The 21,817-nt window shown below is 39.4% G+C and overlaps 1 protein-coding gene across 2 annotated transcripts; it reads right to left on the bottom strand.

Moving 5' to 3' along the window:
* Positions 1-1,405: 1,405 nt before the first annotated feature.
* On the bottom strand, positions 1,406-19,165 carry LOC144526996 (cysteine-rich secretory protein LCCL domain-containing 1-like). Of its 2 annotated transcripts, none has more exons than XM_078264802.1 (15): positions 18,918-19,165; positions 17,974-18,281; positions 11,917-12,035; positions 9,515-9,647; positions 8,836-8,951; positions 8,125-8,225; positions 7,435-7,602; positions 7,255-7,315; positions 6,153-6,219; positions 5,880-6,010; positions 5,427-5,470; positions 5,246-5,318; positions 4,799-4,868; positions 3,307-3,440; positions 1,406-2,792 (listed from the first exon to the last, which is right to left on the bottom strand). In XM_078264802.1, exons 2-15 carry the CDS (start codon positions 18,238-18,240, stop codon positions 2,741-2,743), a joined length of 1,536 nt encoding a protein of 511 aa, XP_078120928.1. In that variant the 5' UTR covers positions 18,241-18,281; positions 18,918-19,165; the 3' UTR covers positions 1,406-2,740. The 2 variants fall into 2 exon arrangements, with proteins under 2 accessions (XP_078120928.1, XP_078120929.1); XM_078264803.1 differs by having other exon boundaries at positions 18,948-19,165.
* Between the last annotated feature and the right edge of the window lie 2,652 nt (positions 19,166-21,817).

Genomic DNA, 21,817 nt, shown 5'->3' with positions numbered 1-21,817 from the left:
CGATCTAGCTTCAGGGAAAAGGGTCACGTCCATTTCAGAGCCATATCACCTGTTGATTTTGTTTTGTTAATATTTTAGTGTCCTGTTTCCCACATGCTTTTTCCGAAGATAGCAAGATTATTGGTAAAATGTTAAAAATTGTGTATCTTATATGTGTAGTAATTGTGTATCTTAATGGTCAAAGATTTTGAATATTAACATAAAATATAACAAAAATCAATATGAATATCTACAAAAGGAAATTGTTTATTTTGGCGTGATATTTTTTCAGAATCTGTCATACCTAATCTACTTAATTTAGTAACAGTGAGCATGTTTTTGTGTATCTGGCTCATGTGGATGTGTGTTTAATGTATACTGTATGTGTGCACTCCTCCATGAGTCATTATGTGTGTTAAGGGTTGACTGTTTTTTTTTTTTTTAGCTGGAGCCTGACCACATCTGTGCCCGTCCAGATGAAGGAACGGAAATGCATCCTGGGAAGTTGAGATCAGCAAAACACAAAGCGGGTCTTTGTCTGTACAGGGGCTGGCACAGCCAGTGGTCCTGAGCACTTTAACATCGGTTAAAGCTCTTCACCTGGATTCAACTGAAAAATGAGAAGTGATATAAAACACTGCAGGAACATACACAAATGCGGTAATGCCTTAAAGTATCACGTTGGTTAATACAAAAGTAGGAGGTTGAAAATGAAAGATGAAACCTTTAAGTGCAGGTCAGGCTGATGGTGTTAAACTTGCTTATTTTTCTCATTGGACTCTTGACGTTGTTTAAGACTTTTTTGATTCCTAGAAGGCCAAATGTTGTGAATCTTAAATCCAAGATAAGCAGTCCTGAACTGAGTGGTATTATTTCAGGCATTTGGGTACAACATTAATGAAAATAAAATCGTAAGTTGGATTGACAGGACGTAAACTGTAATGACACATCTGCTGTTTTGACTGAACCGACAACTTTTTTGCCAACTGTTAGATAAGATCTCCTCCGTGGACCTGGAACAAGCAGCTTTCTCTTCCTCTGTGTTCCCCACTGTTCCTGGAAACACCCACAGCTTTCAAGACAAAAAATTACACTTGAAGGTTCGATCCGCAGCCGAATTTGAGCCGTTGTTGAAATGTTAATGCCCGGATTCCTCAGACTATCTAGATGCTGTAGGGACTGATATTAAAATAGTGTGGCCACTCAACCATATGTCTGTAACCATATGGCCACAAAAAGAAAACAAGTGTAATATAATACAATGTAAACTGAGGAGCAGAGTCAAACTGTAACTTGGGGTTTGCAGAATTTAAGTTTAGTATTTTCTGAGACATCCTGTGCAGGAGAATATAGTTTATTGATTTTTATAACACTGCTACTTTAAAACAATAAGAAATGACACGAAAAAATGATAAAAACCTTTGAATTTAATCCAAGTATTTTTATTGTGATTTTGCCATGCACATTCCTGGCCAGCCAGGGTCCATTTATATATATCTATAAACAAAAGCTGGGAAATGCAGTATAAAATACAACAATTTGTTACATACACAATATTTACAAACATATGAATGTACTAGAATTATTGTTCCTTTATAAAAATAAAAGCTTGAGTGACATATATATGTTTTGCATGCAGAATCTGTTTCAGCATCTGCTTATTACTTATATTGCTCTTTGTATGGATGGCAATGTATTAGAAATGTTAATGAAAAAGGCAACAGTAGCAAGCATTTAATAACAAAGTGTTCAATATTATTTACATTATTATGTACAAAAATATACAATCTGTATTTTACTGCTTGCATTGTTGCTATAATGTACTGTATATATTACCACTGTGATGAAAAGCAGTGATATATGGAGGCCCAAACCAGCATTTAAATTGTCCCTGTGTGCACGGCCTGATTTATTATATTTAATAGGCAAACTAAAGTATGACATAATTCTATCTTCAAAAAGCAAAGTTTGAAATAAAGCCACATGAGTCATTCCCAACACACATGCTGCTGCTAGACAGTTTCCCCATGAATTGACATTGACAGCTCGCTAAACCCTTCCCCATGAACAATTTTCAAATCTGACTTTAGCAAACCGGGGCTATATCATCTCTATAAAAGCATATATTGAACATCTTTATAACAGATATCTTCATATGAATGGAAGATTTTGGTATTAGAAGCGTTGCGGTTTCCAGGTAGTTCATTTCAGCAGGGATGGTCTGAATAATAGTCTAATCTTGCTCCCACAAAATGTCTGAACAGATTTTATGACTCTGTATATGACTGCCCCATTATGGTGTATGTTGACATGGAGCTGAGGCATACATCTAAAATTAGTTTGGTAAAAGCTATGATGTTATATTTTAACCTTCACGTTTGGAAATTGTGGGAGGCATTTTGAGTGGTGCTAAATCTGGTGGTGTATATTCAACTTCAAGTGATAAAAAACATGAAGTCATGATATCATGTCAGCATGATGCATGGGAGTGATTATTACGGTCAGCACTAGACATTTAGGAATGCTGTAAGGCAGAAGACATCCAGGATCTTCATTCACCAAACAAAGAAATTACTAGACACTGGTTCACTCATGACCAAACATAGACGGGAAGCCTTGAATAAAGCCATGTTACACTTTTAGTGTCAGAAGCTGAATTATTTACTGAAGGAATGAATGTAATTACATGTTAATAATGACTGGGTTCGCTGGATGTGATATGGCCTTGTTTGACGGTACGCTGTCCTTTGAGAGTGGTTTTTCAGATGACTGCAAACACTCTGAAGGCTTTTCCACCGGTTGGGTTCAGTAGGCTGAAAGAAGAAGTGCAGGGAGAGAACAAAGATGTGGTAAATGCGCCTGTTGCTTTTTGACAGCAATGACAGGTTTTGATGTAAAGATGCATTCTAATAATGACTAGTAATTGAAATTTGCTCATCACACTGACTAAGGTAATCAAGACACACTTTATTAGTCCTGCAGGGGAAATTACATTATTGCACTATGGTTATTAGTTATTACACACATTACACACAGGCCTGAAATACACACATGCCAGTCCACACTCCGTGCTTGGTCCAGACAGGGGCTTGAACCGGCGATCCTCCGGTTCCCAAGCCAAGTCCCTACTGCCATACTAACCCAATTTGAACTCCAAACAAAGTCCAACTCAATATCAAATAAAATATACATAAATTAACAATCTGTATATTGTTGCCAGATCTTATTTCTGAAATTCATGAAATTAGCCTGGTGTATATATATTTTTCCATGCACATTTCTTCCTCTATATATACACTGTACATATGTACTTTTTTTTAACCAAACCTCTCTGAAGTGATGCCATTCTGGTAACTGCCACTGTACTGCTGCCTTTTGTCCACCGGCATCACATCGAGGTACCCTCCTGACTCATTCTGGATCACTCCAGCATGAATGGCTGCTCGGCAGATACTGGATTTCTGGGGGGAAAGAGGTTGTAACGTCAAATTATTCCTATAAGAAGAAAAGACCTAAGAATAATGTTCCCTGTCCTCTAGAGCAGTGGTTCTCAATCTTTTCGAGTCGTGACCCCCCAGAGTAATGAGGTTGGTGTTAGTGACGAACCACCCCCCTCGACAACGAGAGAAAAGCTGCAAACCGGTATAAACAGCTGTTTCTACACGCCTCACCCTGCTGATTTTGAGTGAATATTGTGAATGCTTTGACTAATACATGTAAACAAATAATGCTTTGCTTTAAAGACATTTTACTTTTAGCAGCTAGCACCTAGCCTTGTCCAATGTGCTCCAGGCTCTGTGGATTTTGGATGTGTTTGTGACTTTTTCTCTCCCCCTGACCCGCTGGAACAGCACCCTTTCTGTGTTCCAGGACCTCCTGATTTACAAATGAAGATCTGAATATAACACCATTCCCCAGTCTAAAATATGTAATTTCTTTTTTTTTATCCCCCCAACCATCTGGCGACCCCTAGAAATGATCTCGCGACCCCCTTGGGGGTCTCGACCCCCAGGTTGAGAACCACTACTCTAGAGAATAAATGCAGTCTGGTTGGTGAATGCTGCCAATATTATCATCATCATAAAATCATCAAAATGGTCCCCCGACATGTGGTGACATAATAAACAGAGAGGAGATGACGCCTATTTGAGGAATGGGTAGTTATATGGGTTAAAGTATAATCGTGCCTTAACTGGTCGTATCCCAAAACACCGTTTAGCTTTTCACAGCAGACCTTGTGAAAGTTTGTAGATGAAAAGGCATAGGTGTATATAATGATCTCAATAATGGCTGCATTGCATATTTCAGGGTCGACGTGCAGCCAGAGAATACCTGCATCCAATCAGTAACAGAGTCCTGTGACTCCTGTGACATGTTGACCTATGTTTACAAAGAACTTCTTCCGGCTTGAACGCGCTTCCCAACCGCAAAGAAATTGAATTATTTCGGCTAGCGGCACTCTGCGCCTGTTTTCGGCGCAAGAAAGGTTCAAGTGGGCCAATAAGATTTAGACGTGTCATAACAGGAAAATAATTGGAACTAAAAACATTAATTAAGGCTGGATTTCATTTAGGTTTTACTGTTTAAAGGGTCAAGCTGATTTGGCATGTGTGACTGATGATACTGATGATGGCTTATTTCAAGTGCAAGATAATCCATATTTAGCACTTGAAAAAAGACATAATTTATGTTGTTAATTACATCTTTGCTTTACTGGCTATGACAAGTCAGAATGTCTGCTGTGAAAAAGTGTTAGTGTTTCCAATAAGTCAATGAAAGAATGTGATGGTCAGTTTATGACAATAATGCAACAACTTACATCTGAATAGTATTTTGTCCCAATGACTCGGGCTTGACTGTCACGCAGACAGTTCCTGGGACAATACAACCTAAAGGAAAAGCCAGAGCTCACTTTAGGTCATATATTTTCAGTACATACACTGGAACTATTGTATGTTCTTACTGTCCTAAAGGCAGAGCTATTTGGAGGCTGAAATAATCAAACTGGTTGAGTAAACACTATTTAGGCAGAGAACTACACCTTGTAGGATTGCAAATAGAAGAAAACTATAAATGGCAAAATAGGTAACCTTTGTCAAGATATAAAAATCGGTAAATGCTAGTTTTGCTTCATTGATGATGTTGAAAGGGCCAAATAGCTAACCTCTATTACTTTGAAAAAAAGTAACTCATTGGCTCTGCCCATTGTAGTTTAATTCAAATGGTGAGATGTTTTTAATCTCCTGTTTAAAAAGCACAATGTTACCTGGGACAGTGTCGTACAGGCTTCTTGAAAGGGCAGAAAAGTGCAACGGTGGTATCACATGTTACTGCCTTGACTGGGAGAAAAAAAGGCACAGAAAAATGACCCTACAGTGTGTTTGTATGCTGATAACATGTTACTGTATCTGTGTCCTCAAAGTGAAAAAAGATTTTATCCTCCTTACCAGGCACCGTCTCTACTTTGAAGGAATTTGCACTCCTGTTTTTCCTGTGAATTTAAAGAAAACTGCATGAAGTTATGGTCTGTGCTGTATTACTCCGTGTCACCTCCTACTGTGCAATATGTCATTTATATTCATCCGCACCTTACTCATGTGTATATCTGTGTATATATACTGTCTGTTTATATAAGGGTGTCTATAGTGTAAATATTACTATTATTATTATTATAACTCTAATTCTATTTTTTTCTATTTCTTATAATACTTTTTGTATATTTTCTTCCTATGTCTATTTAATGTGTATTTATGTTATTCTGATGTCTGGGAAATTTCCTTTTGAGTTGCTGTAGCAAGGGAATTTCCCCAATGTGGGATTAATAAAGTCAATCTTATCATATCTTATTAATCACTTTTCTTTTTTTTAAATAAAGACTAAATGCAGAAACTGATTCATACCCAATTGATTGAATACCATTCTTGTATGACTTGGTGAATTGTTGTTTTCTGCCCAGTCTGGTCACATCCAGCCATCCCCCGTCATTGTCAATGACACCAGAGTGTAACCCAGCTCCACACACGCTGGATTGCTGCAGTAGACATACACCCTAACTGTTAATGCACACAGCCAGGTATAGCTTCAAACAAACATGAATCTTCCATGGATACATAGGTAAATGTCAAACATTGAAAATAAAATGAAAAATGAAGTTGTCTCTGTTGATCACTTACCATGTCATAATAGCCAGTCCCAACTACTTTTCCCGGCGTGTCAAGGCAGCCAGGTGGACACTCATATCTATGGGCAGGAATAACAGTGGACACATCTCGCCACTGTTATTTTGCTTTTCACATAAGCACATGCTACATACATAGATAGTACATACATACTAATATAAGGAATATTTCTGTGTTTTATCTGAAAATAATAAATTATGTAATTCAGTATGAACTGATAATTCCCAACTATCTTGGTACATCAAATATTTCCCAGAATTTGCATACACAGTATTATTAAAGTCTCTGAACACCCACACAGGTGATTTAACTTATTCTGGCATTTAAGAGCTCTGTTCAGGTTGAAGGTGGGCCAGCTTTGATGGGAATTCATTACATCACAAATGTCATCCACCAATAAGAATGATAAAGCTGTCATTTGTCCTGCCCTAACAGGTGTAACAAAGCTAACAGGAGGCTCAGGAAGATGTCAATCAATCAGTCTAAACACACCCACACAGTCCTGGGAAGAGGTCCAGTCAGCTAGCCTAGAAATCTAGATGCACATTAGCGACAGCAAATATAATTTGCAGCCAGGGTCAGTCTAGCAACTCTCTGTTGGCTTGCGAGCTGGCAAAACCAAATTCTGGTCAGGCCAATCACATCATGTACAGAGTCGGTGGGCGGGCTTAACATAAGGACAGCAGAGTTGCGACGGTTCTGTGTGAATTCCCTGCTACTTGAAAACAAAGAAGATGGCTGCTGCTGCTGGCGAACAGTGGTCTTTCAAATCAGCTTTGGCCGCGACTCTGGAAGACTTGGAGTTAAGCACTGAAGTCATTCTTAAAAAAGGAAGATGTGTTCGGAGTTTTGCCGACCAAAAGTTTAATCTATCAACTAGCGTTGCTCTGGTTGGCTATGAGTGCAGAGGAAATTTGAAAGACAACAGTTTATCCCGCCCCTCGGATTGAGCCCTGCCCTGAGTTCCCAGACCCAACAACTTGATGTGGGTCTGGCTTGTCAGGCTACCAGTCAGCCAGAATAACTAAAAACAGTGTGTGTGGGTGTTCAGAGCCTTTGACACCCATCTGTTGCAGTGTGTCACCATATTCTTTACCGGTTACAGGTCGTCCCCTTGCACTGATCTCTCAGCTTAGTCTCACAGTCGACCTGTTGACCTAACATAACAAACAAACAAACAAGAGCCTTTCACAACCTCATTCTAATACTAGTAATAATGTCTACTCTCACGACTGCACCATTCAGAGAGATGTAGTAATGTGGGAACAGTCCTTACACATCTGCTCTGTGCTGACAACCTGGTTTCTCTCTAGGTTGTCATTGGGTGAGGGGTTTGGCGTCTGGGCCCTGGGTTGGGGCTCCCTGTCCCTCACTGGTTCCGCTTCAGGTTCAATGTAGTTTGTCTCCTCAATCTCAGGAGCTGGACGCCTATCAACACCCCCGTCTGTAAACATGGAAACCAGATTGTCATTGTGTTGTCACTAGATTTGATCATTTTCTTTGTCTTACATTGATTCAAGGTGTACATATGTCTCAAAATTAATATTTTTGATGTGTTGAAATGCTGCACTGGGCATATAAAAAACAATCTTGCCATGGCAAAATCATGACAGTGAGGGAAAATATTCATGGTGTAGTCAAATTTTGTGAACTATTAAAACGCAGGGCAACACATTTTCTTTTAGAAAATAAATATATATATATTTCTTGATGCTGCACTTTCATATGGTTCTTTGTAGTATTACCTATTTAAAGCTAATGTACTTGCACTTACTACTTGTTGTCTGGAGATTGCACCTTCAAGGTTGAACACACTTAATTGTAAGTCGCTTTATATATATATTTTTATATAAGCGTCAGCTAAATGACATGTAATGTAATTTAAACTATTTATAACAATTCTGGATAGGTACAAATGTATGTAAGGAGATAAACTATGGCAGCAGAAAACCTGTCCCAAACCCACCTTTGTAGCAGAGATTGTCCCTGCAGCCTCCAGCATAGCTAGCTGGACAGGCAGAACAGGGAGTTCCATATTTGTAAGGAGCATGACCCCACCAGTTGCCCCTGAAAAAGAAATTATGTATTTATCTATTTATTTGAATGTTTTTTATAAGCAAGAGCTGGAAGTGTATTATAATGAATACAGCCAAACTACTGGGAATTTTGTGAAACTTCATTCATTAACGGAATTTAGCATTTATATTCTTATAACATTGTTGGGATCAAGTAAAAAAGAAAGAGCAAGAGACATTCCTCTTCAATGTTCAAAAACTGGTGCCTACATTACCCACAATGCAACTTGACTGCTGACAGTTCTGTCATAGATTTGGGTGTGTTAATGCTAATAGTGGCTAGCGTAGCCTTGAACCTCAAGCTGAGTTTGTGAGCGGAGCCTACTTTCTTCTAACTTCTACACTTGTTGTTTTAAGACCCAGCTGACTCAGGTGACATCACTTGAGATCATTTATCAGCCATATACAAGTCTTTCCACATATGCAACACCTGTAAACAGACTTTGATTCAGTTCATATCTTTTTTGTATCTCTTGTTTGGAGTCATTACAAAGTAAAAGAAAAAAACTGATTCTGAGATAACTACATTTATGATTTTAGTTTTGATCTCTGTCATTTTGAGGAAGTTGTATCACATGGTATTGAAACAAGCCAAAACGTACGGTGGAGAGTAGTTGCAGACCAGATAGACCGCTTTAGCCCAGATCATTCCCCAAACGTTCATGTTGTAACACACATTGATGGCACAGCCAATACGATTGCTAGTTGCCCACACCAACTGAAAATTAAAAAATACACACACAAAGTAAAGTGTTCAGTGGTCCTCTCACATTTGTTGGAGCTTGTAGCTGAATTTTCAAAAGGAAGCGTTCATCAAGTGTTACTATACACAATTTCCAGTAGCAAGATTTTGCATAATTTCATGCGGCTCTCATAGAAACATAGGCAGTAATGATAAACTTGAATAACTTGGAAGAAGGGCCTTGTTAGTTGAACTAGCATTAGTTCAACCCTGTCTTCCAAAAAATTATGTTCCTATATAACAAAACTGCATTCTCAAACTGATCTGTTAAAGATAATTACTCATGTTCACAAAATAATTTTTTAAAGCCATTAAAGACCCTCCACATAGTTGCTTTTACTCATTTTAACTTCTCTTCTTAGACGTCTAATCAGCCTGCGTAACTAAAAACACCTTTGTGGGTATGCAGGGCCATTGCCGTTCCCTAATACATTTGAATTATTATTTTTTAAACATCACAAATTCATATACATTTTTTTAAGTTAAAGCCTAAAATGATCCCAAGGCATTGTTAACCCATGGAGATAAAAAGCCCTTACCTGAGTGTAGTGAGTACAAACAGGTCCTGAACATCTGAATGGGCAGTGTGGGTTACACTCCTGGGAGTAGGGATAGCTGTAGTACCTCACCTCATCATACCAGGCCTGGACATGATAGGTAGGGGGGCGGTCCCTAAAGTCACACAAAATGTAGTATACTGTATCCTTTCATAATATCATAAAAAAAACGTGATAATAAATATGTTGAAGTCATGTCTATCAATACAATCTTGTCTAATTTATTGTAAAATGCCTTTGTGCCATGTGTTGAGCCAAAACGTATGATATCCTATGAAAGTTCTTTAAGCCGCTACAGAGCTTTGTGCTGCTGGCTACAGACCCCAGTTGTATCAGCGGTAGTTGGTGGTTCAGTTACCCGAAAATAGGTGACAAGTACAAAGCATTGCGTGCTGCCGGTTGTTTCGGCGGACATTCCAGTTAAATTTAGTCCGGTAAATATGAGCGTTTGGACAAGACAAAAGTTATGATTAGGCACCAAAAAGACTGGTTTAGATTTGGAAAAAGATCGTGGTTTGAATTAAAACACTCCCAAGGAACACACATTTCCAGGGTGAAAGGCTTTCCCCGGGAAGTGGATTCCACTCTCTAGCTTGAAAGTCCTGTACTTGAAGGTATCATCCACCTCGACCTCCTCCCTACGCAGCCAGCCGCGTTCCTCTGCGGCCGTCAAGGTGGTGAATACAGCAAAAAAAAACATGGAATGCTTACAAATTACAGTGCTTAACTTTTGGTAGCTTTTTGAACTAATCGTTCATGAGAACAGGCTGAAGGAGCTAAACTACATTGTTGAAGTTTCCATGTGCAAGGCACTTCACCTAAAGCTAAACAATAGAAATCTTACCATGGACCAATAAAGGCAAAAACTCTTCCCTTATTAATAGACCATTTACACATCGGACAGTTTTAAACATCATAGCAGAAAAAGCTCCAGTTTATAACAGTAACGATGGCCACATTCAATTTAGTTGGTTTGGTATTGTGCATGCTTGCTTATAATGCATATCTTAAAGGTGCATTATGAGTTCCTGCATGGTTTCAGCGTAATTTCATTTTTGTCTCAAATCGTAGGCATCTCTGCCTGCCCCCTGAATACACTGTGAAAAAGCCCGGTCTCGGGAGACAACACAGGGGTCGTAAACGTCAAACAAACACTAGGGGCACAGGCTATGCGAGACCAGGCTTTTTCACAGTGTATTCAGGGGGCAGGCAGCTAGCGGATCAAGGAGAGATGCCTACGATTTGAGACAAAAATGAAATCGCACTGAAACCATGCAGGAACTCATAGTGCACCTTTAATAGGGCATTTAATGAAACGCAGCCATTATTATTGTTATTAGTTACACTTTCAGAACACACCCACATTTTCCACAGCACGTGAAAACATCTGTATGGAAGCTCTGTGGGCATGACTTTAATTCAGAGACATGAACCTGGGCGAGACAATCAATTTTGGAATCATACAGTAAGTTTCTAATGAAACATTTGTCTAGCATTGTCATTAAAGCTGCATTTTTTTAAACCACTTGGGGGCAGCAGAACAAGCTTACTAAAACAAAATACTGACATATTTTGACCTTCTTAAAAGGCAAACATGTTAGCAAACAGTCACTTATGTACAAGTCTAGCAGACCTGGAGCAACATTCGGATTCACCATCACTACCACCTGACAAATGTAATATTCACTGTTCTTTTAGCTCTTGGTCTCCACAAGTGCTGAGGGAAATATCTGGCTCTTAAAGCAGCACCAAAGCACTTTTCCTCTTTGGTCCCCGTAAAGGTTGGAAGCGGAATTGTCCATTACCCGCTGTCGTAATGTCTCATTATGTCTCATTCGAACTGCAGATCCGCTACCCAATCTGGCAAACTTGCATAGTGCGGTTCTAGCCGATAGAGGGCCGCAAAGCGAATGCAGAAGTGCTGTTCACCCTGTTACGAGTTGATGAACCACTGAAACAATTTTGGAAACATTATTTTAAGGTAATAAATAATCTTTGGTGTTGGTTTAAGCTGCTAAATGGTCCACTACGTTCACCAGCTAGTCACAAACTGTGTCTGCTGTTTGGTTTTGGACAGATAGCGTAGGGTGGGATTTCTTTTGCTAACAATAAGCTTAGCTAAAATCACTAGGTGAACTACAGAGTCAAAGAAGTAGAAAACAAAGAACAACAGAATGCAACCATTCAGAGTTGTGAGGTTTGGAGAGAATCTTCAATCAAACAATCAAAAGACAGGTTTGTTTGTGGTGAAAATGAGTTAGGTATCACACAAAAGGATGGAGCATATTGTAAAAAAACACTATTATTCTTATCATATTACAGTTGCATAAAACATAATTTAACTAACACAGTTCCCTCCACTTCTTTGTAGGCTACATACACACCTGCCCCAGTGCGCTCCAAGGTTTTGTCCTATTTGTGTCAACATATGGCTCGGTCCATGTTCCCATCGGCAGGTATATGCCCAGTGCTCTGCACTTCTTTCTAACTCATAATCCCATACCTGGGGAGCACACACACACACACACACACACACACACACACACACACACACACACACACACACACACACACACACACAGAGAACAACACATATGAACTTGGTTAAAAAATTTGCCTCTGGAAAAAAATAATTAAAAAAGGTCAACTCTGAAGGTAGGAAGCTATAGCTAAGTAGCTATAATTTTTTTCAGCTGGTGCCTAAAGCATTAGGTTTGGTAGTATTAAGTTTCTCTTGGGCTCCAGGTTAAACTCAATGAGTCTAGTGTAGCTTTGCCTCCGACAGAGGCAAAGCTTGTTTGCAGACCTAAAACTCCACTCTAGATAACCCTCATGATTTAAGTGGCTTAAGTGGCCTGCCACTTTCCATAGTTGCGGCTTTAATTGCTACTCATTACATTTTTCAGATATCTCATCATTCTCTTTGAGTAAATTAGACCATACTTGAGGCAAAGTGAACCTGAAAGATGAACCTTCTTTACTTTAAGGTACAGTGGCTGTACGCATGCCTCTCAAAAATTTAACACAGTATAGTCAAAACTAGGCCTCTCCCATTAAGCACACACGTTCACTCTCTGACACACACACACAGACACATACACGAGAGAGAAGGGAAACAGAGAGGAATCACCACCACCACATCAACTTGCAGCTTTGTGCTACTATTCAATGTGGTTGTTTCATAGCTTGTTTCCAGTACGTTTTTGGTGTCATAAAACAAGCTGAGATAGAAAAAGCTGACAAAAAAAAGTAGAAAGTCTCTCTATAGGGGCTTGATTCCATCTTTACTGTGAAAACCTGACAAAAATTAAGCTAAATTGAAGTCAAAATACCTGAAAACTGTTTTCAACAAAGCCAGAAAGCAGACCAAGGTTTCAGGATTGAGCAATTCAAATGTTGCGGCAAAGTTAATTTACTGTTGACTTTGTTGGGGAGGGAGAAGAATAGGTGCAGTGTGTTCTGCTGCTGGCATACTGTTTGGTTGCATTACGGCCATCACACGTCAAAACTAATAGGATAATGCTTAAGTGTGGAGTTGTAACTGCTCTGATTGACCACCATAATGTGTTCCATATGTTTGGTGAGGCTAACACACTGTGCAAACTGTTGCCCATTCACTGTGCTGCTGCTTACTGTTCAGGCCTGGTTGGAGATATTTTGACTCTTTACTTCTTTGGCCACAATCCAGCTTGTGGCTGAGATATCAACACTGAGGTGATTTTCTGCTCTAACCTCCTGCAAGGTTGCCATGTGATACAATATTTTTCCATGATCATTACATTATATTGTATAGTTGTTAGGTTGAATTCTTATCATTCCAATTTTGTTGACCTTATTTTCATTCAACTTCAGTTAAAAGATTGCATGATTTTCAGGCAGGGATCATGTTACATTAGCTATGGAAAAATGACAGAGAAGGTTGGTCGTTTGTTCAAACAATCAAAACAACCACAACAGGAAATACATGCTTGAATTGGTCTGTTGTGTGGGCATTCAGACTTTAAACATATATATATATATATATATATATATATATGATTAAATATGATCTAGGAAGGCAGGTTTGAGTTAAGAGCCATTAATCTGAGGGCTTACCAGACATCAAAAACTGCACAGCAGTTTGTAATATATATGGATTATCATGGCAAAGTGGCCATGGCGATAGGTCTGGGTGATACTGTATGGCCAAAATCTTTTATCCTGATATAGGTATATGTAGCATGTTCTTTTGTTTGTTAATCTATAGGAAATAACCACATGGTGATGCTTTTTGGTATACTCCATGCTCCAAAACCATGTTAGCAAAACAGTGCCTCTATGGTTTGCTCCAGCTTCACTAGGCCTACCACATGCAAGGATCAGAACGTTAATTGCTCCCAAATGGACGTAAGTATCGCTGTAATGCAGTTCAGCCGAAGGTTTTTCAACATAGCAAAAGAGACGATATAGAAAAATATGTAGGTTGTGATAGAAATTTTAATATTGTTTTGATGACATATATAAATAATGTCAAATAGAGCAGCCCTACATGGCGAGAATCATTTCATCTGTTTCAACAATCTTGAGTGAAACAGTACATGTTACATCTACCAGGAATGTGTGCCTGCACACATTTGACTGGCTAGCGTAATGTGTTACTGTCTTCTGGCGAAAATAAAGTTTCACTCTTTTGCCTCTTTTGCCAGATGACCAGCATTTTTCTGCAGCAGCCCTTTAAGGCAGCACACCAGCAGAGTGGTATCATTGAGCACAATATGGCAAGAGAGACTAGAAACTGATATTTAGGTCTGTTTATTTAAGCCGAGATGATGCACAGTAAAGTGTAACCTATCCTCCAGAGTATGAACCAGCTCTGCTGCCATCTCTGTATATTAATACAAACATAGTATACAGTATGTGAGGAGGCTGTGTTATTTTTCACACAGTGCTAACGTTGGTCTGAACACAGCTTTAAGGGCGGTGGATTGTTTAATGTAAAAACTGTGACTTTGACACTGGAGACTGCAGTTCATCTTCTGTCTTGTCCCAAAAATCAATGATGGTTCCTATTAACTATGAAGACAATCTTACTAATGACAATCTAACCACGTAGTTTTTATTTTATAAATATATAAATATAACAGCTCAGAAAAAATTTCATAGGTTTTTGGAAATGTCGTGACATTTTGAGTAACTTCAACTCTAAATAAACTATTTTAATGCTTTAAAACAAATTCTTGTTTCAGTTCCTGAAGGAGTCAGTTTGCTTCAAAAAAGTGTTTGTCAGATAGTCAAAGACTTGACATTTCCTAAACTTGACACATCTTGGCCCTCTCTACAACTGCAACTTAACCCGGCTTCGAATGTGGCCGTTCGGAACCGATAAAATCACTTTTGACATTTTCGGACAATACTTCGTAGAACATAGTTTGTTAGAAGCATACTGAACCCTTAGGCCTACTTAGGGCATGTGTCACTACTCTTGTAGGTTATAATGAAATGCCAGTTAATCACAAAGCTTTCACTGCAAACAATCTACAGCGGATACTAATTATCTCTGCCAGCTCATTATTCTCTCTGTATTCTTGTTATTCTTCACTCTTAATTATCCAGCAGAGAGGAAGATGGACTGCTCGCCAGCTTTCAGGGAAAAGTCACGATAATAACTTCCAATCTCCTTTTGCATTCCAAAGAGCATTAACTTCCCAAAATACAGAGCTGTTTTCAGCCCTCTGGCAGGACCACCTGAGCAGTCTTACAGTTGTAGATTTAGGACAAATGCTCAATAAAACAAGATGCCATCCATTGCTTTGAGAATTTAAAGTACGCAAATTTGCTTTACGTAAATGCTTGTAATTCAACCGTATTGATGGTTGTGATTATAGGAAGCTTTTAAAGAGGTCTCTATTTCTCAGGAAAATCTGCTGGGCAAGAAGTGACGTGCTTTTGATTAACGGACGCAACAGTGCTTTAAAGGCATTTGCTGACTGGCTTTTGTAGTCAGAGCTGCAATGAATGTTCAGTCCTTTAGGCCTCCAAATCCTGCAATCTGAAAACCAAATACTTGGTCCTCATCAGTCCCCGGTCCTACCACATCATTATCATCAGTAATAGTATCCTTTGCTAAAGAAACACAGGATTAGTGTACATAACATACATTTACTCTACCGTGCCCTGCACTTCAAATGGTAAGGCTCAACATGTTTGAAATAGATTCACTGCTGTGGCACCCAAAATGAGATGCATGGAGGATCAAACAAAAGATAACATCGGCCTCGGCCAGGGTTTGAGTGAGCTGCGATGGATGGGGATAGAGGAGGGAAGGCAGAGCGTGAAAGGGCAGCAGGGTGAAAAAAAGCCTGAGGGAAAGTTTGTGAGGCTGAAGATCAAGAATGCAAAAGAGCAAGACAGAGAGAAAGAGAGTCAGCGGGAAGAGGAATGGAGTATTAGAGTTGGGAGATGCAGGGCAGGAAGGGAAGGAGGGAGGGCAGGATGGTTGAGGTACAGGGCAGGACAACACTGCGGGGGTGAAAGCTGGATATGGGCCAGGGTCAGCGAGGGCGGGCAAGCAGGAGGGAGGTACTACAGCTAGCCAGATGGTGGCTTTGGATTGCAGATCTCGTTCACTCTGTTGTCTTGAGCTGACAGAACTGCACTGGCAGAGTCGGGAGAGCGCTTTCCTGAGAGAAAGACTTGTGACTTTGGTGTCAAACCTCCATGATTTGGCCAGATTTACTAGATAATGAAGCTTTCCATTATAGAATGGTACAAATGCAGTTTACAATGATAACTTTTTTTTAACAGAGGGTTCTTGATTATAGACAGGAGGGAAAAGCAGCTTATCAATTTTTACCCTGTGACCACCGATTTTGTCAGCTGAATTGACAACTGTCGCTGGCAGATTTTATCAGCTAGCTAGTTAATCAAGCTAACATTAGCTGAGCTAATTTAGCTCCCTAAATGAGTTTAAACCATTGTTTCAAGCTGACTTTTTAAAGTTTCCAGATTCATTATAATAAGAATCCTTCAAAACGATCTTAAATATGCACTTGATGGCTACATGATATTGGGTTTAAAGACTAAGGCTGAATAATGTAATGCCATTTCAGATAACGTTGGCGTGTAAACCTCCCTAAATCCAATAATACCAGGACAGAGCTCCTAAACGTTAACCTAAACTTCGATAGCATGCAGGACAGGCTTGCACACAGTTAGGAAATATAACACAGTGGATGTGCTAGTTGTGAATGGGCTTTTCCTTACCAGTAACCCCACAAACTAATTTAACCTATTAAGGATGTGCCCTTTGGCCTTGGAAGTAACACTGGGTTAATACTGTTGTTAATATAGTTAGCTGGACCTGCTAACGATTGCAGTTTACGTTACAGCAGTAAAACACACTGTTAACTTATTCCTTACATATTTTATTCGTGTTTTTTTGGTTTACTTAAAGGGTGAAAAAAGACACCAACCACAAAAGTCTTTAAATGCGGAGTATCACGCCGCTTCAGCATGTTTAGAAAGCCAAAGTTTCACAGGGCGGTTGGGCCCTGTTAGGGTTGCTAAAGTATGATTAGACAAGCTTCACTAAATGGGCAATCCAAATGCATCAGTTTAGTTTGGATTAATGGAATTTCCAGGATAAATGCCTGACATCCAGCGCGATGTCCATTGCCTTCCGCTCTCTGTGCCGTTCTCAAACTCCATTCGCTTCGGGAAACAACAACAAACTTCGAGCTAGCAAGCTAAATACTGCAAATGGCAAGTTTTGAAGAAAATTTTGATCGTGCAACAAGGCAGGCCTGCTTTCAAGAAATGATTGTAGAGATTTACAAAGATTATCTTTACAGCATTTACTATCTAACTGGGATGTTTTAGGACCGATTGGTGGTGATTGCTGTGGACGATCACACGGCGATACACTGGTAAGAGCAAATTATGTTTAACGTATGTTTAATGTATCCAGCTAATTTAAATAGCTCACGTTACTGTATTGTGTAAACAGTTAACTTCTTTTAATATTGTATGTGCCGTTTTCTTTTGCCGGGTGCAAATGTTCCACCAAAACAAGTTCCTTCCCGAGACTATTTTGCAGAGCCACCGCTGCTGCGTCAGGAATTTAGGGCCGCCCAAGACTGTTGTGATTGGTTTAAAGAAATGCAAACAACCCAGGTTTTTTTTTTTTTCTCCTATCCCAGAATGTTTGTGTGAAGTAGCCAGACCTTACTCCACAGCGCTGTGGAGATAGGTCTGGCAATGCGAGACTAGCATCAGTTCTCCTGATACTGCAAATTTAATTCTGACTCTTTATCGAACTAATACTGGTTTGTGGTGTTTATTAATTTAAATTAAAAACAGAAATGTACTGTGTGCAAGGGTGAATTCTTTCAAACAATAATATGTATTCCAGTGTGGTAAAATGGACCTAGTATAAGAGAGGCAGCTGTGTCCCCAGCACCTACCATGTACTCCATGTTGGAGGCAGGAGGGTAGACCTGACCCCGTAGCTTGTTGTGCAAGTCCAGGATGAGGTGCATGTCTCCGTCGCTGATGGCCCTCTTCCCTCTCGACCGGGCCCTCCACCAGTCCTCATCCTTTTCCCTGTATTTGTCCAGGATGGACTCGAGTTGTGTGGAGTTGGTGAGGACCATTGCCAGGGCGGTCTGAGTCAAACATAGGAACAAACTCGCTGCTCTTACCCAGCCTGGGAAAGGAAGAGACCTCTTCATGATGGGGGAAATACTGCTGCTGAATGAGGCCTTTTTGATGTCTGCAAAACAGAGAGAGTGCATGTTTAAGTAGAATAGCTTGAATTTCAATTTCAGCTTTATCCTTTCAGACTGTTCACTTCTTGCATGTGAGTACACAATTTCCATGCAGCTGTTTAATATGTGATGTTGCACCAATGCACAGCTCATTATTAGCTCATTATTTGGCGCTTTTTACAAAATAGAACTGCTCCAGACTCCAAGGCAGTCTGAGTGCATCTGCAGGTCACTGCATCACTACACACAGTAGTACCAGAGTAAACTGAGTTTTCACATCTTCTTACAGAGCACAAGATTTAGTGCACATGTGTGAGTTACTCTACTGTATGTGTGCTAGCATGCACTGGAGGGGGGCATGCGGCGTCATTTTTGATATAAAAAAAGATTAAATTATAATTATTATCTTGATCTTTTCTTTTAAAGATCCCTTCAAGAACTAAAATACTCCAGTGGTGTTTTTATACAAAAACTAGTTCCAATAGTAGAGAATTATAGAGAGTAGCCTATTAAAATGATTCTAGGAATACTTTTAAAAGATCAAACGTGATAAGCTCACTTGTGAGTAACAAAGACACACACACATGGGTCCTAAATAATAATAGTTATTTATAGTGCAGTAATTTATACTGCAAGTTTACCTTTACGTTCTGCCAAATTGATCAAAATACCTCCAAGTTGCAATATTCCAGATGCCAGAAAGCCTTGAGATTATTGCAGAGTGACAGGTTTCCAATCCATGGAGCCTTTAATTCCATCCATCACACAGAATGAGAGCAGGCAGTCGGTACATCCACGCTGGAAGAGAGAGAGAGAGCTCAAAAATATCTATAGGTACCTGTTGAATTCCTCAGCTGGCTCTGTGTGCTACTGGCTGCATGGGACCGCTGCTCATTTTGCGTTTATATGCCAAATTTGTGCATAGCAACGCAGAGGACCACGCCTCCAAAAACCCTCTTGCTCCCCCTTAACCGCACCCCCACCTAACACACACACACACACACACACACACACACACACACACACACACACACACACACACACACACAAACACCCATCTGTTGGAGCTCCAGGGTTGATCTATTTGAGGAGGCACCTGATCGCACTAGAAGTGACGTGAAGGTAAACTTGTGGATGTTATTAGAGCAGCCCACTCCTGTTACAAATATTGCACATTTTGCTTTTTCCAGGTTTTTTGTTTGACAGGAAGACACGGTCAAAACGAGTTATTGGCAGCAGAAAATAGGCTACAAACTTAAAATACAGTGTACATACGTATAAGGCCCCCTGATGAAAAACCATAATGCGTATAAGGATTTCAAAGAATTAAGAAACCAGCTTGCAGTTATGACATTTCTTTTAGTCTCTTAATGTATCATTAGTATTTATGTCTTACTGTACAGTATGTATTATACAGGAACACAGTTTACAGTCATATCTGTACAGTGCCCTTGCAAAAATAGTAGAAAATGGTTATTGTATAGTAATAATAATTTGCACAAATGCATTACACATCCCATTCATGAGCATCTGTAAGTGTTGTATTCCTTTCCTTGAGGGCTGAACCTGTCTGAGATCATACCAAGTCCTTTGCTGTGTGGGAGAATGGCAGTAGCCAGCAGCTGCAGCAGCCAGCAGGGTGGCCACTATTCCCCTGTGACACAACCACAAAGCACTGATTCATCTGCCTTTACATACCCTAAAACATTTGTGAATTTTTGTGTGTGTGTGTGTGTGTGTGTGTGTGTGTGTGTGTGTGTGTGTGTGTGTGTGTGTGTGTGTGTGTGCTCTCTTTCTCTCTGCTTCCTCTACTCCAACGTGATCTCTTCTAACTGTCCATCAGTACAAGGAAGACTTTCTTTTACTGTAAATTATCATTGAGGCACAACGGCAGGCAAGTGAATAGAAATATATAAAACAATGAAAATAACAGCTAACAAAAATAGGAATGAAACATGTATTCAACAAGCCCCAGCATAAGCTATGCAGAGTCTGCTCAGGCTGAAGTGGAGAAAATGTAACATGAGTGAAATGATAATAAATAACGTATATGTACATGACAGTCACATGTAGGTTTATGGCATGGCCTGCAGCATAGATGGCACATTTCAACCAGACAACATAAAATCCACTAATTTACCAAAATGATCACTAGCTTTTGCTTTTATAGGTAGACCTAATGTAAATATAAAGTATATTTGAACTACTAAAAAAAAATTAAAAAAAACGTGACTACGGAATGTTTTTTTTTGTTGCAAAATTGATATTAATAATAATTTTAGTCGGGACAGCCTTATATGTCTATGCAGACAGTCACCAGTTTCATCCTTATTCCACTTAGTTGAAAATCAGCTAATTACTGTGTTCACTTAAATGCCAGATAACACTGATATGCATTGGTGACTATATAGTATAATTATGGATATTTTCAAAATTACTAATACTAGAACCACGTTTGTTTGATCTCTTCTACATGCATCTGCTGCCCCCTCTTGTATAAAGAAGAGATTTTCAGTTAAAAACCACTTGCATCAGTGATGTTGGAGCTGATCTATTAAACACCTCAAAAATCAATATCTGTTTAAGTGTACGTTATAATTAGAATATTTTCACCGCTTTAACCTGCAGACAGACAGCCTAAGTTTTACGCCAGGGTTCTATACTCTCATCAAAGCCACCAGACTCCATTGACAAAAACTGTGATTTTAACTCGCAGAACACAAGAGTTGCTGGTCTACTGCTGGTCTACTGTTCTAATGGGTGACGAACTTATAAAACTACAAAAACAGTCTAACCGAACGAGGCAGCGGTAGACCTGCAACTCCTGTGTTCTGTGAGGTAAAATCACTGCTTTTGTCAATGAAGTATGTAACAAAATAACTGTAGACAATGCAGTCAATGGTATTGTTAAAGCAGCCTATCTAACAAGAACTTTATCGGCTGAAAGACAAACTTCCAAAAAAGGACCATTTTGATATTTGGTAATTACACAGCAAACATATTTTGACGATTGGAAGAAGAAGAGACATCTAGGAAGCAAGGCTAAAACTAGGACATGTTTGTGTGTAAAGCTTAAGCATTTAACATGTGTATCGTGCTGGTGTAATCCCTAAACATGCAATCATGTATAAAGGATAACTTTCAGTTTTACAGGGAGATAGGCCTACACGCTGTGACTATTTCTTTACTTGCAGAAGTAAGTCTTGAACTGTTGTGAGGTTGCCAGGCAACCAGCAGAGCCTGTGCACAGAAATGCTGGGAGGATTAAAAACTGTTCTTCATGAAGTAATAGTTACACTATGTAACTCACTCATGTAAAACCACACATTGTTGTTTTCACATTTCTTTTTGTGTACGGATTAAACCTAACGTGTTAGTATGTGAGCTCCAGAGGTTCTTGGGATAGAGCCAGGTTAGCTGTTTCCCCTGCTATAGTCTTCATGCTAAGCTAGGTTAATCAGCTGCAGAATGTAACTTTATATTCATATTTAGCAGACAGACACACGATTGGTATTAATCTTCTCATCTAATTCTCTACAAG

Source organism: Sander vitreus, chromosome 12, assembly GCF_031162955.1.
Source record: "Sander vitreus isolate 19-12246 chromosome 12, sanVit1, whole genome shotgun sequence".
Lineage (NCBI taxonomy): Eukaryota > Metazoa > Chordata > Actinopteri > Perciformes > Percidae > Sander > Sander vitreus.
This window is presented reverse-complemented; position numbering and strand designations above follow the sequence as displayed.

Coding starts and splice junctions, on each gene's coding strand:
- LOC144526996 (XM_078264802.1), bottom strand. CDS start 18,240: ATGAAGAGGTCTCTTCCTTTCCCAGGCTGGGTAAGAGCAGCGAGTTTG. Junction 7,603..8,124: donor GGACAATCTCTGCTACAAAG/GTGGGTTTGGGA, acceptor CCATGTTTACAG/ACGGGGGTGTTGATAGGCGT. Junction 6,011..6,152: donor GGACTGGCTATTATGACATG/GTAAGTGATCAA, acceptor TGTCTACTGCAG/CAATCCAGCGTGTGTGGAGC.